Genomic DNA, 18,000 nt, shown 5'->3' with positions numbered 1-18,000 from the left:
AAAGAAATGCAGACAGTAGGGGGGAAAGAGGGGAGAAAAAGGTATACAGTAATAACAGAATGACTAGGGGGAAAAAGAAACCTCATAGTTAAATAAAAGTTTGTAGTTAGGGAAAAGGTAACACAACATACCGCATCAAATATAGAAACTGTGTGGAGACTTCATTAGTCTAGTGTCCATCCTCGAAATTAGGGTTCACTCACCACTAAATATACTTGTATGATTTTCTAACAGGTGAATACTAAACAGTACAAACCATAAGATTTAAAGAAGTCGTTCCAAGTCAGGTGGGATGGTGCACACCTATTGTCCCAGTGACTCAGGAGACTGAGGCAGGAGGATGGAAACTTTGAGGAAAAGGCTGGGGTTGTAGCTCAGTTTGTAGAGCACTTGCCTTGCACATGTGAGGCACTGGGTTTGATCCTCCGCACCACACAAAAACAATATAAAGATATTGTGTCCATCCACCATAAAAAAATAATAAAAAGAAAAAAAGTTTGATGAGAGTCTCAGCAACTTAGTGAGGCCGTAAGTAATTTGGCGAGACTCAAAATAAAAAATAAAAAGGACTGGAAATGAAGTTTAGTGGAAGAGCACTTGCCTTGAATTTGTGTGGCCCTGGATTTAATACCCAGTATGCAAACTAAATGAATGCAATAAAATGCAAACAATCGACAAATTGATAAAGGGGGATTTTATGCAGAAGAACGGCAGAAGCAAAAGCAAAGAAGTATCAAAGGGTCCAGCAGAGAAAAAAAATCCATAGAAGAGGGCCGGGGTTGTGGCTCAGTAGTAGGGCACTTTTAGCATGTGTAAGGCACTGGATATATGTTCCCTGGCACCACATAAAAATGAAAACAAATAAAATAAACGTATTGTGTCCATCTACAACTTAATATTTTTAAAAGTTTCTTAAAAGTCTGTAGAAGAGCTAAGCACTATAAAACAGGAACTCAGGAGGCTGAGGCAGGAGGATTGCAAATTGGATACCAGCCTCAGCTGGGACCCTCTCTACAAAATGAAAAATAAAAAGGGCTGGGAATATAGCTCAGTGGTAGAGTGCCCTGGTTTCAAGTTGAAGTCCCAGTACCACACATACACAAAAAAATCTACAGGAGAGATCAGAAATCAAGTAGCTAACCCAGACACAGTGGCAAGTCTCTATAATTCCAGCAGCTCAGGAAGCTGAGACAGGAGGAATGCAAGTTCAAAGCCAGCCTTAGCAATGGCGAGGCATTAAGAAACTCAGTGAAACCCTGAAAATAGGGCTAGGAATGTGGCTTAGTGGTCAAGTGCCCCTGACTTCAATCCCCGGTACCCAAAAAAATAATTAACAACAAAAACCCTCACATTCAAACCTGACAGGCATAGAAGAAAACAGTATGGCCTGGAAGTTCCTTAACCTCTACTATCCCCAGGGAACTGTCATTATTAGACACAGCTACTGATAATCTAGATCTGACTTGAAACTTGGCCAATAAAGAAACATTTTCCCTGGAGGCACGTGATTGTTTAACTTTAAAGCTGCCTAAGTTGGGAGTGGGAGGACAATAAAACACACTAAGCAAAAAGAAAAGGAAAAAGAAACAATTAGGGGCTGGGGTTGTAGCTCAGCAGTAGAGTGCTCCCCTAGCACAGGCGAGGTCCTGGGTTCGATCATCAGCACCACATTAAAAAAAAAAAAAGATATTGTGTCCAACTACAACTAAAAAATAAATATTAAAAAAAAGAAAGGTATCTTAAAAGAAAAAAGAAAGAAAGAAAAAGTTGGAGTACATATCATTTGTAAAGCTCTGACAAGTTTCTACAGATCTAGAAGACCATGCCAATGTTTATAGGTACATTCCCCGGGCTCTACGTATGCTCAGGAACGACTTGGGAAGGCCCCAAGCTCCCATCTGTGACTTGTGCGCAAGTAGGAAGTGAAAGCTAAGGTAGAGTCTGCAACAGTTTGGCTGTGTGTTAAAAGGCATGCTCCAACACACAGACAGCCTCTTCACAAAGCCCAGGTAATCCACTGATTCCAGCAAATTAAGGAAATCTCTGTATAATCACTAGCTGACAGAATAAAGAATTCACTGGCTATAAGAAAAAATAGAGGTATTATAAAATTAGTCTAAAATAAAGTCACTAAACGACCAATTTCAACAGTAACAAAAACAAACCTGAGGAAGGGAACAATCTAACTTCTACAACTGTCAAATTATATTATTTAAATATCCAATAAAAGAGTATTACAGGTTGAGGCTGGGGCTCAGCACTAGTGCACTTGCCTGGCATCTTTGAGGCACTGGGTTCAATTCTCAGCACCGCATACAAATAAATAAAATAAAGGTCTATCAACAACTGAAAAAAACATGTTTTTTAAAGTATTACAAGTCATAAAAAGAAACAAAACGTAGTTCATAAACAAGGAAAAAACAATCAGTATAAAGCAAAGGTCCCAATGCTGAATTTACTGAACAAAGACTTTGAAAGACTATTTTGAACATTTCAAAGTATTGAAGGAAAACATTAAGTGTCTATAACATTTCAATAGAGGGAGGGGGAAGAGAAGCAAGAAGAAGAAAAATGATGACACTGGATTCTGTAGCCCTGGTTTTCTTTCTTAGTCCTCTACCTTTGGAAAATCACTTAAATCTCTAGACTTCAATTTCCTTTTTGTATGAAATAGTGAAAAAACTACTATGACTAGAAAGTTATCATAAGGGGCAAGATGGCACATGCTACAATCGCAACTATTTGGGAGGTTAAGGCAGGAGGATTACAAGTTCCAGGTCAGCCTCAGCAATTTTAGTGAGATCCTAAGTAACTTAATAAGACCTGTCTCACAATAAAACGTAAAAAGACTGGGAATGTGGCTCAATGGTTAAGTGCCAATGGGTTCAATCCCCAATACCAGAGAAACAACAATAAAAAAGGAAAGTTATAAAGGATAACAATTTTAAAGGATTGTTTAAAAAATTGATTAAAATTGTCAACTCAATGTTTAAATTATTTTCATTGTATTAAATTACTAAAATATTTTCCAAAAGTAAAAGGAGAATATCTTCAAGCTTAATCAGAACACTTGTTCTCATTCATTCCCAATCCTAGTAATAATTAAAATATGACATGAATAGATTACAAATTTAATGAGAGCAAAAGAAATTAAAGCACTGACTGGTGACTAAGGGATTAATTTTTTTAGCTAATTGTATTACAGTTACTTTTCAAGAACTTTATAGTTTAGAAATACATTCTAGCCAGGGGGATCACGAGTTGGAAAAGAGCTTTGGCAACTTAGCAAGGCCCTAAGCAACTTAGACGACCATGTCTCTAAATAAAATACAAAATATGGCTGGGGATATGCTTCAGTGGTCAAGTGCCCCTGAGTTCAATCCACGGTACTCAAAAAACAAAAAGAAAAAAAAAAAATCAAGCAGCTTAGCAAGGAATTCAGTGAGCAGTGACATGGACAGTGAATAAGGTGTAAAGTTAGAGCTAGAACTGAAACGGTGTTCGAGATGACAGGATATTTGCACAGTCAGCATATGGTCTGATTCTGATTTACGTTGTCAGAAACAGAATACATGAGCAATGTCAAAGTGAACTTTCTGCAAAGTTGTAAATACTCTATATCTTCGTGGTCCCATGTTGAATTCTACTAACTATATCTGGCTAATAAGCATTTAAAATGTTGCTATTTTTAAGATACTGATGATACTTTGTTTAATTGTTACATAGCCACATTAGGCCAGTAGTTGACATATTGGAAAAGTACAGGAATAAATTTTATGTTAAAGATGACAGATCAAGGGGCTAGGGTTGTGGCTCAGTGGTAGAGTGCTTGCCTAGCATGTGTGAGGCACTGGGTTCGAGTCTCAGCAATACATATAAACAAATAAATGAATAAAGGTACATCAATAACTAATAAAAATTTTAGAAAAAAAAATATGACAGATTTTAAAAATACATGACATTTTGAAAAAAAGATAAACTCAAAAGGAAAAAACCATTGGGAAGAAAATGATAGTAACATCGGAGCTGGGGATGTGGCTCAAGTGGTTGCGCACCCGCCTAGCATGCATGAGGCACTGGGTTATGTCCACCTAAAACTAAAAATTAAATATTAAAAAAAAAAGAAAGAAAATGATAGTAACATCAGGCATGATGGTGCATGCCTATAATCCCAGCAGTTTAGGAGGCCGAGGCAGGAGGATTATAAGTGCAAAGCCAGCCTCAGCAATGGCGAGTTGCTAAGCACCTCAGGGAGACCCTGTCTCTAAATAAAATACAGAATAGGGCTGGGGATGTGGCTCAGTGGTAGAGTGCCACTGAGTTCAACCCTGTTATCCTCCCTCCCCCAGCCAAAAATAATAGTAACAAAATATTGTATACCAGAAAGCATATTAAGGATGGTATCAGATTCAGCTAAACTGGAAAAGCCAAATCGTAATGCCAGTAGTATGTAATCCAAAGGACAACACACCTCATATCAAAGAGCCACTCCAAGCACCTAATATATGAGTAGAAGAGGGAGCAGGAGTGAGGGGAAGGCAAATAGAGAACTTACTTAAAACCTGTAGAGCTAAAGCCGCTATTTCTCTGGCACCCTCACTCCCCACTGCTTTCACCCAGGGGCCCTACACATCACAAGGATCAAGAAAATGGAGACAAAATCTTGAGACACCAAGTTAACCCAGCGCTTCTCCATACTAATGGATTAACATTTTCTGATTTTTTTTTAATTTCAAGAAAAGGGAAAGCTAGAAGAAAGGTTTTGAAGTTTTTTATCACAAAGAATTTATGAATGTTTGCAGAGATACATGTGTTGATTAAAATATTATACAAATAAATATTTATACAATGTATACATGTATTGCAAAAAGGAATAAAAGAGGTAGGACAACATTGTTATAGTCCCTACAGATGGTAAAAGGACAGTAAGAAAAAACAAAGATTTTATAGCAGCAAATTTAAAATTAGAAAACACAAATGCCTTGACACGAATTTAAAAAGATAGAAAGCTTAATATCACTTTACCAATTAAAGAAACTGAAATTTCAAGCTTTCGTACAAAGAAAACATTCTGGCCCTATGGTTTTACTTATGAGTGATACCAAATATTTCAGGCAGGAAAAAGGACAATATTCAACACACCTGTAGAAAAATAAAGATATGAAGTGAGGTTAGTGGTAATAAAAGAGAGTTAAAATTATATTGTACAGTGTCAAGTCAACAATGACCTGCCAATCAGGTCAAAGAATCAAGGAATAAGAATGATATTAAGAGGGCTGGGGCTGTGGCTCAGTGGCAGAGCGCTTGCCTAGCATACGTGAGGCACTGGGTTCTATCCTTAGCACTGCATAAAAATAAAAACAAGATAAAGGAATTCTCCATCTATACATACAAAAAAAAATTTTTTTTAAAAAAGAATGATATAAAAAGGAGAAAAGCTAAAGGAAGTTTCAATTTAACTGGTCTAAGGTACATCTAACTAGAATTATCTAGTAAGCAGTTGAGAATATAAAGTAGAAAGCTCAAGATTAAAAAATAACTTTCAGGGTTACAGGAAATTTTATCAGTTAGGGCTAAATAATAATTTGCAGACCAACCTCCATATCAGACAAGTAATTTGATAACAAACCTGCCAGCTGCTTCTTGTCAATCACATACTCCCAAAAACCAGGCTATCTGCTATGAGGAAAAAAAGTTGTGGGAACCAGAATAAGGCCAAAGGCAAAGAAAGCAGTATATTTAAGGGGCCAGAACTGGACTACAACAGCTACATGGAATCCAGAAGCTTAACTTATTTGAATCTAAGTATTACAAGGATGCAGCCTATATTATGACTGGAAACACTAACATGTCAATCAAATGGTTCCTGGGAAGACAGTCTTAATCTGTGGATATTCCAGATGTGTCTGAGTACATGCATGTGTGTGTTTGTGTGTGCGTGTGTGTGTGTATAGACACCTGTACATGCACACTCCAGAAACAGAAAGATGGTGAGACAGATTAATCTAAGGTGGCCAGAAGACACAGATGTTTTTTCTGAATGTTCAAGTAAAGGGAATGGTGGAAAGGACAAAATGAGAAAAGCTCCATCTAACTCTGCTAACATGTTGCAAGATTCTGTTCTAGCCTGTGATTTTGTTCATTTTGTTTTTTCCTTTGGGTACTGGGGTTTGAACCCAGAAGTGTTTTACCACTGAACCCTTTTTATTTATCCCAGGCCTTTTTAATTTTTATTTTAAGGTAGGAGCTTGCTAAATTGATCAAGCTGGCCTCAAACTTGTGATCTTCCTGCCTCAGTCTCCTGAGTAGCTTGGATTATAGGCAGGCACTACTGCACTAGTGATTCTGTTCTAGCCTATGATTTTGTTATCACTAGAGAAATAATAACATAACCTCAGAAAAAATATCTTAAATAACATTACCATTGGGTACTCTACATCTTATTAATGGTCTCAGCCATTTGAGTGTTTTATTAAGACAAGATTTCTTAAACACAGTTAAGATTTCATGGGCTGGGGATGTGGCTCAAGCGGTAGCGCGCCCGCCTGGCATGCGTGCAGCCCGGGTTCGATCCTCAGCACCACATACAAACAAAGATGTTGTGTCCGCCGAAAACTAAAAAAAAAATAAATATTAAAAATTCTCTCTCTCTCTCTCTTTAAAAAAAAAAAAAGATTTCAACTGGACGCAGTGGTGCATTCCCCAGCAGCTCGGGAAGCTGAGGCCCTAAGCAACTCAGTGAGACCCTATCTCTAAATAAAATATAAAAAGGGCTAGGGATATGGCTCAGTGCTTAAGTGGCCCTATGTTCAATTCCTGGTTACCCACCCCTCAAAAGAAGGAAAAAAACAAGATTTCAGATGCATGCCATCTGAATAATAAAGAATCACCAGGGACTGGGATGTGGCAGAGCGTTTGCCTACCACGTGTGAGGCACTGGGTTCTATCCTTAGCACCACATAACAAATAAAAGTATTCTGTCCATCTACAACTACCAAAAAAAAAAAAAAAAGACCCACCACATTATGATTGTCTTCTTAGTGCTATGAAAGCTTTTTCCTAAACTGGAAATTTATTTTTCAGGGCATAATCTACACAATGTAAAATGTGCAAGCATGTTGTATGAGTGTGCATGAAGATGGTAGGAGGGGCTCCTCTGAGACAAAGGTTTAGATTTTACTAACAAGATTAGTCACTACCAGCACTATTAATAAAAAAAAAAATGTTAGCTTTTTGAATTCACTTAGCACCAGGTGAAGTGGTGACATCTATAATCACAGCAATTCAGGAGGCTGAACAGGAGGATTCAAAGTTCAAAGACAATTTCAGCAACTTTGTGAGCTCTGTCTCAAAAAAAATTAAAAGTGCTGGGGATACAGCTCAGTGACAGAAGACCTCTGGGTTCAATGAAACCCAGTATCAAAGGGTGAAAAACAAAATTTTTTTTTTCTCATTTAAACTTGATGGTACACTCCTGTAATAGCGACAACTTGAGAGGCTAAAGCAGGAAGATCCCAAGTCTGAGGCCAGTCTGAGCAACTTAGCAAGACCCCGTGTCAAAATAGAAAAATAAATTAGATGGACTGTGGATGTAGTTCAGTGGTAGAGCACCCCTGAGTTTAATCGCCATTACACCCAAGTAAATGAATATAAAATAAATAAATACAAGCATAAATAAATTCACTTAGAAATCTTGGACACAGAGTTATAGATGTGAAATTCCAAGATACCATGTCATATTTACAAAATGATGTCAAGTGATAAATGGAAAACCAAATTGAGTGTGTAGTGATTTTTCTCCAAATATTTAACAAAAAAACTTCAAAAAGTAAAAAATTATAAATACCCATATCTTATAACTTCCATTGAATAATTAACATTTTCTTGCCACTATCTTATCTCCTAATTGTCTTTTTTAAATATATACATATATTCTTAGTTGTTGATGGATCTTTATTTTATTTACTTATATGATGCTGAGAATCAAACCCAACCCAGCCTCCTAATTGCTTTTGCTGCATTTCAAATTAAATTTGTATACACTAGTACTCTTCAGCATGCAAATCGCTAACTAGAACTCCACATCTGTTTACCATATTTATTAAGAGGATCATTTGGTGAGTTTCAAGAAACACATACACAGATAAGCCAAATTCCTTATCAAGATATAGAATACTGCCGTCACATTGAAAAATTCATTTATGTACACAGTGATTTTAATTTCACAAGAAATGCAGACAGAAGAAATGAGCTGAAGATACACCTAGAAAGTGTTCATAGTGGTTTGGAAGGAATACATGAGATTATAGAATTAAATTTATTTCCTGCAAGGCAGATGTTACAAGTATGAGCTACTTTAAATTGTTAATGGGATACATGAATAAAAACAGTTGAATTGGCCTAGTATGTTTCTGTTTCTTTTACTTTTTAAGTTTTCTTCTAAGATTCTCGGAACATATTTGTACAATTCAACTTAAAAGAAAACCTCTCACTGGCAATAATAATCAGATATGCACAAAGCAATCCTCTGCAGAGGAAGACTTTGAAATATGACAGATATTTCACTTTTTTTTAAATATTTACTTCTTTAGTTTTAGGTGGACACAGTATCTTTATTTCACATTTATGTGGTGCTGAGAATCAATCCCAGTGCATCACGCATTCTAGGCGAGCTCGCTACCACTTGAGCCACATCCCCAGCCCTAATTTTTTTTGTTTTGTGGTGCTGAGGATTAAACCCAGTGCCTTGTGCATATGAAACAAGCACTCTACCAGCTGAGCTATATACCCAGCCCTTTCACTTCTTTATCTATATTCCAGTATCATTAACAAAAGCTGAGTAGATAATACATAATTATAAAATAATAAATATAGCTATGGTAATGTGGAATAATATCCAGTCAATGAAAAATTATCAGTAACACAAAGATGAGTACAAGAATCATTTAGAATGCACACATATCAAACCATATAGGTGCATCCAGTACCAATGCTTGTACTACTTAATAGTCTTGGTTTTCTCCACTAAGTATGTGTAGTTACATGCATGAGCTCTAGAGATGCCTGCTACAACCAAACTCAACATAACTATAAAGATTCTCCTCAAAAGGTTGGTGGATTTCAAGACAAAATCTTGTCCTCAAAGCATAACTTATCAATCACTAGTACTGCCAAGGAGAAGAAACCAGAAGTACCACTTACTATAACGGTTCCTGGTGCTGACTCTGATGGACTCACAGAGCTTTGATACACGATCCTATTGTGCACAGAACTCTGGTCATAGGAGGAAGATGTTGTTACTGGACTAGTGGAGCTGAGGGACGAGCTGGTCAGACTGGAGGAGGTAATGACTGAAGTTGTATACGTGGAGTTCTGTACAGCACTGGTCATAGGTAAAGAGGTATTCAAAGGATCACTAAAAAGAATAAAAATATCAGACATAGATTGATGTTGCTTGACATAGGTATCATTAAACAGAACCATATTATCAATTTACTGTTATATTCTATATTTTATTTATTTTTATATGGTGCTGAGGATGGAACCCAGGACGTCATGTATGCTAGGCGAGTCTTCTACCGCTGAGCCACAACCCCAGCCACTTTTATATTCTAAATTAAACATGCAACTAAAAATTTACACTACTACATTCTATTAAAGTTCAACAATTCCTCTCCCCACCCCCAAACAACACTAACAGATGAGGGGATATCTTTAGGAATCCTTAAGATATTTTAATGAATCAGTTATCTAGAACCATGTAACTCAACGTAACTCAAAACAACCAATTTTGGGCCTTTGAACATGGAAAACTGACAAAATCTCAAATCTGGGATTTCCTTTTGTTTTTTAAAGTTGTAGTCAGACACAATATCTTTATTTTATTTATTTACTTTTATGTAGTGCTGAGGACTGAACCCAGCACCTTGCACGTGCTAGGCAAGCGCTTTACTGCTGAGCCACAACCCCAGCTCCCTAGGACTTTCTATTATAAAATATTCCACTGGAAGAAAATTAGTATTGTAAAGATGTAGAGGAATTGGATCCTTCCTAGATTACTGGAAGAAATGTTAAGATGATGCAGTTAAGACACCCATCCCCCCCAAAATATGCACTTACTTTGGAAGAAGTCTGAATACAACAGTTACCATATGACCCAAAACCTCTACCCCTAGTTATATATCCAAAAAAAGAAAGTACCCAAAACTTGTAATGAATGTCCAGAGTAACATGAGTCACTATTACCAAAAAGAAGAAAGAAATCAAATGTTCCCCAAATAATGAATTGATAAACAAAATATGGCCTATATTTTGTTCCATGAAATGTTTGGCCAGAAAAAGGATACATACAACTTATGTTAAGTTAAAGAAGACAGACACAAAAGGTCACATCTTACATGACTTTAGATGTATAAAATGTCCCAAGTTAGGCAAATCCTGCACAGATTAATGGTTGTCAAGGGGTGGCAGAGAGAAGAGAATCTGGGAGTGGCTGCCACAGGTATGAAGTTTCTCTTGGGGGGTAAAGGAAGAAAAGCTCTGGAATTAAACATTATTGATGGCTGTATAAACTTATTACCATGGATATATCATTACCTCTATGACATGATTTCTTAGGCTCTATTTTATTTTGAACAGAAAAAAAAAAACAAATTTGGTCAAATCCAGAGAAGTGGAAAGTTTTATACCTTAAAGACTTGGAATACAAGCTGATGGGAATCTGATTACTATTTTCACAGCATGGAGCTGATCCAAATTCACAGAGAGAAGGTTCTGATCCAAATTCCAGGGCTCCAAACTGAACATTTAGTCCTGTGACATCTGCTGAACCAGGCATCTCCACTGCAGTAGCTGGATTCTGAAAAGGCAAAGCTAAGCTATCTTGACAGGGACTCCAAGTCTGAAAGGCTTATAACACGGCCAAGCAAATAACGGGGTTCCCTGGCTATAAAGGCAGAAACAAGGAGTAAGAGAAAGAAAAAAAGAAAAAAGAATATGATCCTTTAAAAAGAGAGTGAAGGGCCAGGCATGGTAGCATACACCTGTAATCCCAGCAGCTCAGGAGGCTGAGGCAGGAGGATCACTAGTTCAAAGCCAGCCTCTTAGTGAGGCACTAAGCAACTCAGTGAGACCCTGTCTCTAAATAAAATATAAAAAGGGCTGGGGATGTGGTTAAGTGCCCCTGAGTTCAAGCCCCAGTACCAGAGAGAGAGCAACAGACACACACATACTCTGAAGGGAAAAGAGCAACAAAAAATTAAAGGTCATATGGGAATGGTCAGTATAAATGGCACCCATTGCTTTTTAAAGCAGTTGGAATAGAGTTGAGGCAGTGGGTGAGTGTACACTGAGCAACATATTTTCAGGAACATACAAATTACGAACTTATTAACTGGTCATAGATCCACACAGCCTCCAACTATGGCACATAGCAGAATACATAAGAAAAAGAGTGCTTTTAGCCAATTCTCAAGTCTGCGTTTGAATTAAAAGACTCTGGTTCTCAGTACAAAGCTATTCCCTGTAAATTATCCCAGTCACTGAGTAATGACCAAATCCTCAGTTTTCAAACACTGCATTACAGTTTCTAAGCCTAGTATCCCACTATATGAGCTAGATTATCATCCACCAAATCCTTGGGACAAAGACTTCATGATGGAATACCCACCTTAGAAGCTGGAGGCATCCGTCGCTTAGGGAGTTTAATGTGTTTGAGCTGTGGTTGGTGGGCAGATACAGCAATATTTTCAACAGCCATGTTAGGGAGCTGCAAAAGTTTGTTCATAGCAGAGATACTGTCCCCAGGTGCTGATTCTCGGTGTTTTGACTGGGAAGAAAAGGACTCCAAACCAGGAGTAGAAATGCTAACTGCCTGGGTCTGGTGCTGCTGTCGCTGGTTCATCTGACTAAGAACTGGGGATGGCTCAGGCTGAGATTTGAAATCTATGAAATATGTAAAGGGAGAAAAAAAAAGAAGAAGAAGCAACAATTATTTTGCAACAAGAATTTCAAAATCCCTCTTGTAACCTCAGTGATTATGAAGAGGTCAATCACCACCAGTTTCTATGGTCATCTTCTAGTTGAATCTCTTGAGCCAGACAGACAGAAACACACACTGAGGGGATGGGGAGAAAGAGAAAATAATTAAAATGTATAATATAGTAACTGGAAAAGAATGCCAAAGTAGGTTTATACCTTATTTCTTATGCAGAGAGGACATATATTTTATGCTAGAGAATATGGAGCAGGGATGTTTACAAACACTATTAAAGTGCTACATGTGCGTGTCCATTAGCTAACAGATAATTATGTTTTTATTGTTTATGGCTTTGTTTTGTGTGTTTGGGGGCGGGGGGTTGGAGACAGTTTTTGCATGTTGCCCAGGTTGGCCTTGCACTCACAATCCTCCCATCTTAGCTATCTGAATATTCAGACCAATAGACACACATCCCAGGCACCTGGTTGTGTTTTATGGGTTGCATACATAACTTCTGTGTGTTCCTTAGTATTAAACCCAGGTGTGATTTACTACTGATCTATCCCTTTTTATTTTTTGAGACAGGGTCTTGCAAAGTTGTCAAGGCTGAACTGAAATCATCCTCCTGCCTTAGCTTCCCAAGCAACTAGAATTACAGGCATGCACCACCCCAGCCACTTAAAAAAAAAATTTTTTTTTGGTAGATGAACACAATATGTTTATTTTATTTATTTATTTGAATCCAATGCCTCATGTGATAGGCAAGCATTCTTACCACTGAGCCACAACTCCAGCCCTACATGTACCTTTTAAAACTTATTTTACTTTGAAAAATAAATGTGATGTTACAAAATTTAAATAGGAATGAATATGAAGAATACAAATCTTCCTTCCATTGCTGCTTTCATACTTAGTCTAGAGGCAAGCACTGTAACCATTTCATGGTTATCTTCAGAGACACTGCATCGAAATACACAGATACACTATATACCTTAATTTTTGTGTGTTCATGTGGATTTTTCTGAAATGCCACCTCTGTCATATGGGAGAGACATGGGGAATATTTTTTTTTTTGTAAAGGAACACATAATATAAATTTTAATTGTTGAAAGTTATCTGTCAGAAACTACTCAACGCTGAATTTGTGGGAAATAGCCAGACTTCGGCTACACTGGCTGAGTTCCAACAAAATATAATTTATAAAAACTAAACGGCAGATCCAGTTTAGGTGAATCCATTTCTGAACCTGGGATTAGAAGCATGTATGGAAAATACAAACTTCATAAAGAACATGGGAATAACATGCTTACAATCTAAATATTTCTATCACTTCTATTTTTCAGAGGGAGAGGGAGGTGGGTACCAGGGATTGAACTCAGGGGTACTCGACCACTAAGCCACATCCGCAGCCCTATTTCGTATTTTTATTTAGAGACAGGGTCTCACTGAGTTGCTTAACACCTCGCTTTTGCTGAGGCTGGCTTTGAACTCGCAATCCTCCTGCCTCCTGAGCTGCTGGAATTACAGGCCTGCACCACTGCAGCTGGCTCTACCACTTCTTAATAAGTATGCAGCAGAACAGATGAGGCTACAACTGCTATAATAAATGTCTGCCTGAAGATGACCCTTGGCTGGCATCTGGAACCTGGAACGTTGGGGTGTGCTAAACAACAGGTACCAACACATCAACCAAAATAAGTGGCTCATTGTGCCTAAAATGTCTATATAAAGAACATAGTTTATGCCCAACACCTGTTTTCCTTTAGGGAATCCCTAATTTTCTTATGCATTAGACAGAGGTAACTATGTATCCAGCCTCGATAGAACCTCCCAAAGAGATTCCTTAGATTTCCTAGAAGTCATCTCAAGTACTTAGACATAGTAAGCCATTTCATCTACCATAGAAATGGGCTTCCATGTCTCTCATTAGAACTTAATAAAAAGAAGCCCAAAAAACCAACTATTATCATTAAAATATCCCCCACTATTCCTTAAAACACTGGCAGGCAAGTTTAAGTAGGGAAAGGTAGTTTAATATCACAGTATCTGTGAGAGTTCTGTTTAGAAAACATTCAACTTACACATGCAATACACACACAAATAGGAGAGAGCAAAGTTTGACCAAATGAGGTGGACACGTGCAAAATGTCAGAATAAGAAAACATTTCAGAGGGTACAGATTCCCCCCACCCCACCCAGAGCTGGGGATTAAACTCAGGGCTTCACACACACTAGGCAAGTGCTTTGTATTCCAAACCCATAAAAGGTATGATTAAAAATGTTGTCCAAGTTCCATCTTCTGTCACCACCGTGTTTCTACTAAGCTCAGAAAATTCTAGATATGCATTTACTCAAAGTGTTGTACACTCATATTTTCATGATACCTTGCTCTTATACATCTCTTCCAAGTATGAATGACTATTACTACTACTACTACTACCACCAACAACAAATAAATGCAAGTATTTTATAATACAAAAAAAGACTTTTGATTTAATTAAAAAACCATAAGAATTCTTCTTAGAAGAAATGCCTCTGGACAAGATCCACTTTACAGAGTTCACAAGTCAACACACTTTGCTAATGAGTTAGCATGTCTGCAGTAAAAGGCAAACCAGCACAGAAAATATATACTTACCAAAATGACTGAGAACAGAGGCCTGGGATGCCGAGGGCTTGAGGTCCCATGAAGTAGTAGTTTTGGGGGGACTCATATTATTCTGCTGTGAATTCAGAGTGGTGGCAAATTGTCCCAAACTTGGAGCTTTTAAATGGTCCAAAACCTGGGAATTTGTGATATTTGCCATTTTTGATGGAGCAAGCTCTCCAAATCCTGAGCCAAGGACAGATGACTTTAAAGGGAAAAAAACAACAAATTCTTAGCAATACAGAATTCCTACCCAAGGCTTTAAAAACACAAGAATTTTCAGAAGTATTTTAAAAACTTTAACCTAGAAAATTGGAACTGGTAAGCCTCACTTTAGAAAAATACTATATGAAAAAAATGATGAAGATGCAGTAACTTACTAAGTAAATCCAACAAACATTCCTTCCTGATTCTGACATGAAGTTAAAAGGAACAGAACTATTTGCCGTAGATTTGAAGAATACTCTCATCCCCCAGCACTGATGATTGAACCAGAGGTGCTCTACCACTAAGATATATCCCCAGCCCTTTTTTATTTTGAGATAGGATCTTGCTAAATTGCCCAGGCTATCCTTGATCTGTTATACTCCTGCCTCAGTCTCCAGAAAACCTAGGATTACAGGTGTGCACCACCACAACCAAAACAATTTTTTTAAGTAATGCCTCAAATATACCATTAAACATCACTTCTTTAAACTGAAAAGAAAAAGTAAATGATACACATGCTTGACAAACAAAACACAATACTTTCTTAATCTATGAAATACTGAATTCCTTTTTTTTTTTTCCCTTGGTCCTGGGGATTGAACCTAGAGCTTTGTGCATGTAAGGCAAGCCCTCTACCAAGGAGCTATGCCCTCAGCCCTTGAATTCTTTTTTGATTAGAATACATTTAGTCACAAAAGACATAATCCCTGAGGTCACCCTTCAAGGTCAAATAAGGGTTATAGAAGAGAACTTAAAATGTTAATATTCAAAGATTAGACAAGGAAAGACATGAGTATTTCAGTGTGAGCAAATACCTTGTTTCCTGGAGGTTCATTTCAAGATTGGTTGAGGTTTTTCATACCAAGGATTAAACTCACGGCCCTCGACCACTGAGCCACATCCCCAGCCCTAGTTTGTATTTCATTTAGAGACAGGATCTCCCTGAGTTGCTTAGTGCCTCACTTTTGCTGAGGCTGGCTTTGAACTTTCAATCCTCCTACCTCAGCCTCCCAAGCAGCTGGGATTACAGGCATGTGCCACTGCACCCAACCATTTCAAATTTTTTTAGAAGACCAGAAACAACAAAGCTTCTTCATAAGTAAATTCACAAAAAAATAATGCTTTTCCTTCTCCATCTGTCCTGTCAAGTCAGATGTCAAGATCCAAAAAGAACAAAAGCCAAAGACTGAAAAATACAGGGGAAAAGCAATTGCCTTTTTCATTTTTAAGTCATCCTGATATGTTCTCTGACAAAATTACATGTCAAAACCATCCATGGTCAGTCAGGTTGGGGCTGTAGCTCAGTGGCAGAGCGCTTGCCTAGCATGCATGAGGCACTGGGTTGATCTTCAGCACCTCATAAAAATAAACAAATAAAATAAAGGCATTCTGTCCATTTACAACTACAAAAAATTTTTCTTTAAATCCATGGTCAAAAATAAATACTTCATATTCCCACAAAGTTACTGCAAGAAAACTGATGTGATTATTTTTCATTAATATTCAATGGCAGGGAATATTCCAGTTGTAAGGAAATCTAAAATTCTCCATTGTGAGCAAAATGCTACGTTGTGGGTTACTGTAACATATCAATCACAGATCTGATTCCATGACTCATAATATAGAACAAAACACAGAACACAGAAACAGTTGTATAAATATTACTGTCACTGGGTCAGATTTGCTGTCCATGTCACCACCAAACCCACAAAACCCAGTTCAAGCAAACCTGTTCAAGGAAGTCTACCTAAATGTTGCTCTCTTCTTCCTCATTTCTTATATAACCTCAATCATACATCAGCTAGCTTCACTGATGTACTTTGTGTGCACTTTACAACACAAAGAACTCAGTCAATCAACTGCTGGCTGCCCTAGGTAACACTTAGTACAGGACCTCCAATTGCCACCTAACCATTGAACCAATTTAAAAAGCCTTAAAAATATGTGTATTAATAGTACGCACATATTTATAATGCACATATAAACACATAGTACCCAAGTCCCAATCCCACAGATTGCAACTTATTTTGTCCTGTGTAATTTTCCCGATGTTTATAATTATATATGTTATATAATTGTATTATGTTTATAATTAAACTGCAATAGCTTTGAGAATCACTGCTCTAGTGTAATACTACTCAAACAATTATTACTGCAGTCCTCAAGTTGTTGGTCATTACACAACCTACTGAATGGTTACTGTAAAAACTCAAGTTTTACTTATAAATTCATGACCACTTTGAGATCAGAAAATCACCAAGAACAGCATTATAACAGAGGCAAGTAGCAAGACACAGAAGAAAGGAGAGTTGTTGGTTCAATCAAAATTCAGGAAGTTTATTAGGCCTATCTCATAAAAGACAAAATACCATGTTCACATCAAATCACTGACCCCACTCATATCAATGACACTACAAATGCAGGTACCCTGTCCAAAGTGAAGTGTGACTGCAAATAAGAGAGTGCAACGACATATCTGTATATTCAACTCTCAATTTTATCAGGGTACAGTGAACTACTTAATTCATGGAAGTGAAAATTCAGTTTCTTGACAATTGATCAAGTAAAACATGACACAGAAAGAAATAATTACCAGTAATGAAAGTTGTAAGTCTATGTTCATATCTTTTCCACCTCCCATCTGGCAGCTCTGAACATTCTACAGTTGGACATGGACTTCATTTCACCTTACTGCAACTACATCCTTTCCCAAGCTATGCTGGATTTAAGTTAAGCTTTACTCCAATCAGCCTATCTTCATATTCGTCACTAACAGGTCCAGAGTTCTTTCTGATGGGAGCCTAGCTCTCATCAAAAGTCACACAGGGACTGGGGTTGTGGCTCAGTGGTAGATCACTTGCCTAGCTGTGTAAGGCACTTAATTAGATCCCTAGCACTACATAAAAATAAACAAATAAAGGCATTCAAAAAAAAAAAAAAGCTATACAGGGAGCACTGGATGACATTGCTTCAATGAAAACACATCCAAATAAGAGCCTTAAACTCTGACATTTTTTTTAAAAGCAGCCTTATTTTATGAAAAAAAGAAAAAGAAAATTGTAAAAACTATGAGCACCCCGGAAGACGTTAAAAGAATTGTTTTTACAGGATTTTATAGCAAGTTAATACTTACAAAGTTTGCATTTTTTTTGCGGGGGGGGGGGGGGAG

At 37.4% G+C, this 18,000-nt stretch overlaps 1 protein-coding gene across 14 annotated transcripts in view; it reads right to left on the bottom strand.

Moving 5' to 3' along the window:
* Positions 1–18,000, bottom strand: part of Ubap2 (ubiquitin associated protein 2) — a 110,251-nt gene that overhangs the window by 18,704 nt on the left and 73,547 nt on the right. For all 14 annotated transcript variants that reach the window (XM_048783491.1, XM_048783493.1, XM_048783501.1 and 11 more), the window contains 4 exons: positions 14,616–14,829; positions 11,669–11,943; positions 10,689–10,858; positions 9,202–9,415 (listed from right to left, as the gene is read on the bottom strand). In XM_048783491.1, the coding sequence (XP_048639448.1) occupies positions 9,202–9,415; positions 10,689–10,858; positions 11,669–11,943; positions 14,616–14,829 (873 nt within the window). The remainder of the gene's footprint in view (positions 1–9,201; positions 9,416–10,688; positions 10,859–11,668; positions 11,944–14,615; positions 14,830–18,000) is intronic.

The sequence above is a fragment of the Marmota marmota genome, unplaced genomic scaffold (genome assembly GCF_001458135.2).
Source record: "Marmota marmota marmota unplaced genomic scaffold, marMar, whole genome shotgun sequence".
Classification (NCBI taxonomy): Eukaryota; Metazoa; Chordata; class Mammalia; order Rodentia; family Sciuridae; genus Marmota; species Marmota marmota.
This window is presented reverse-complemented; position numbering and strand designations above follow the sequence as displayed.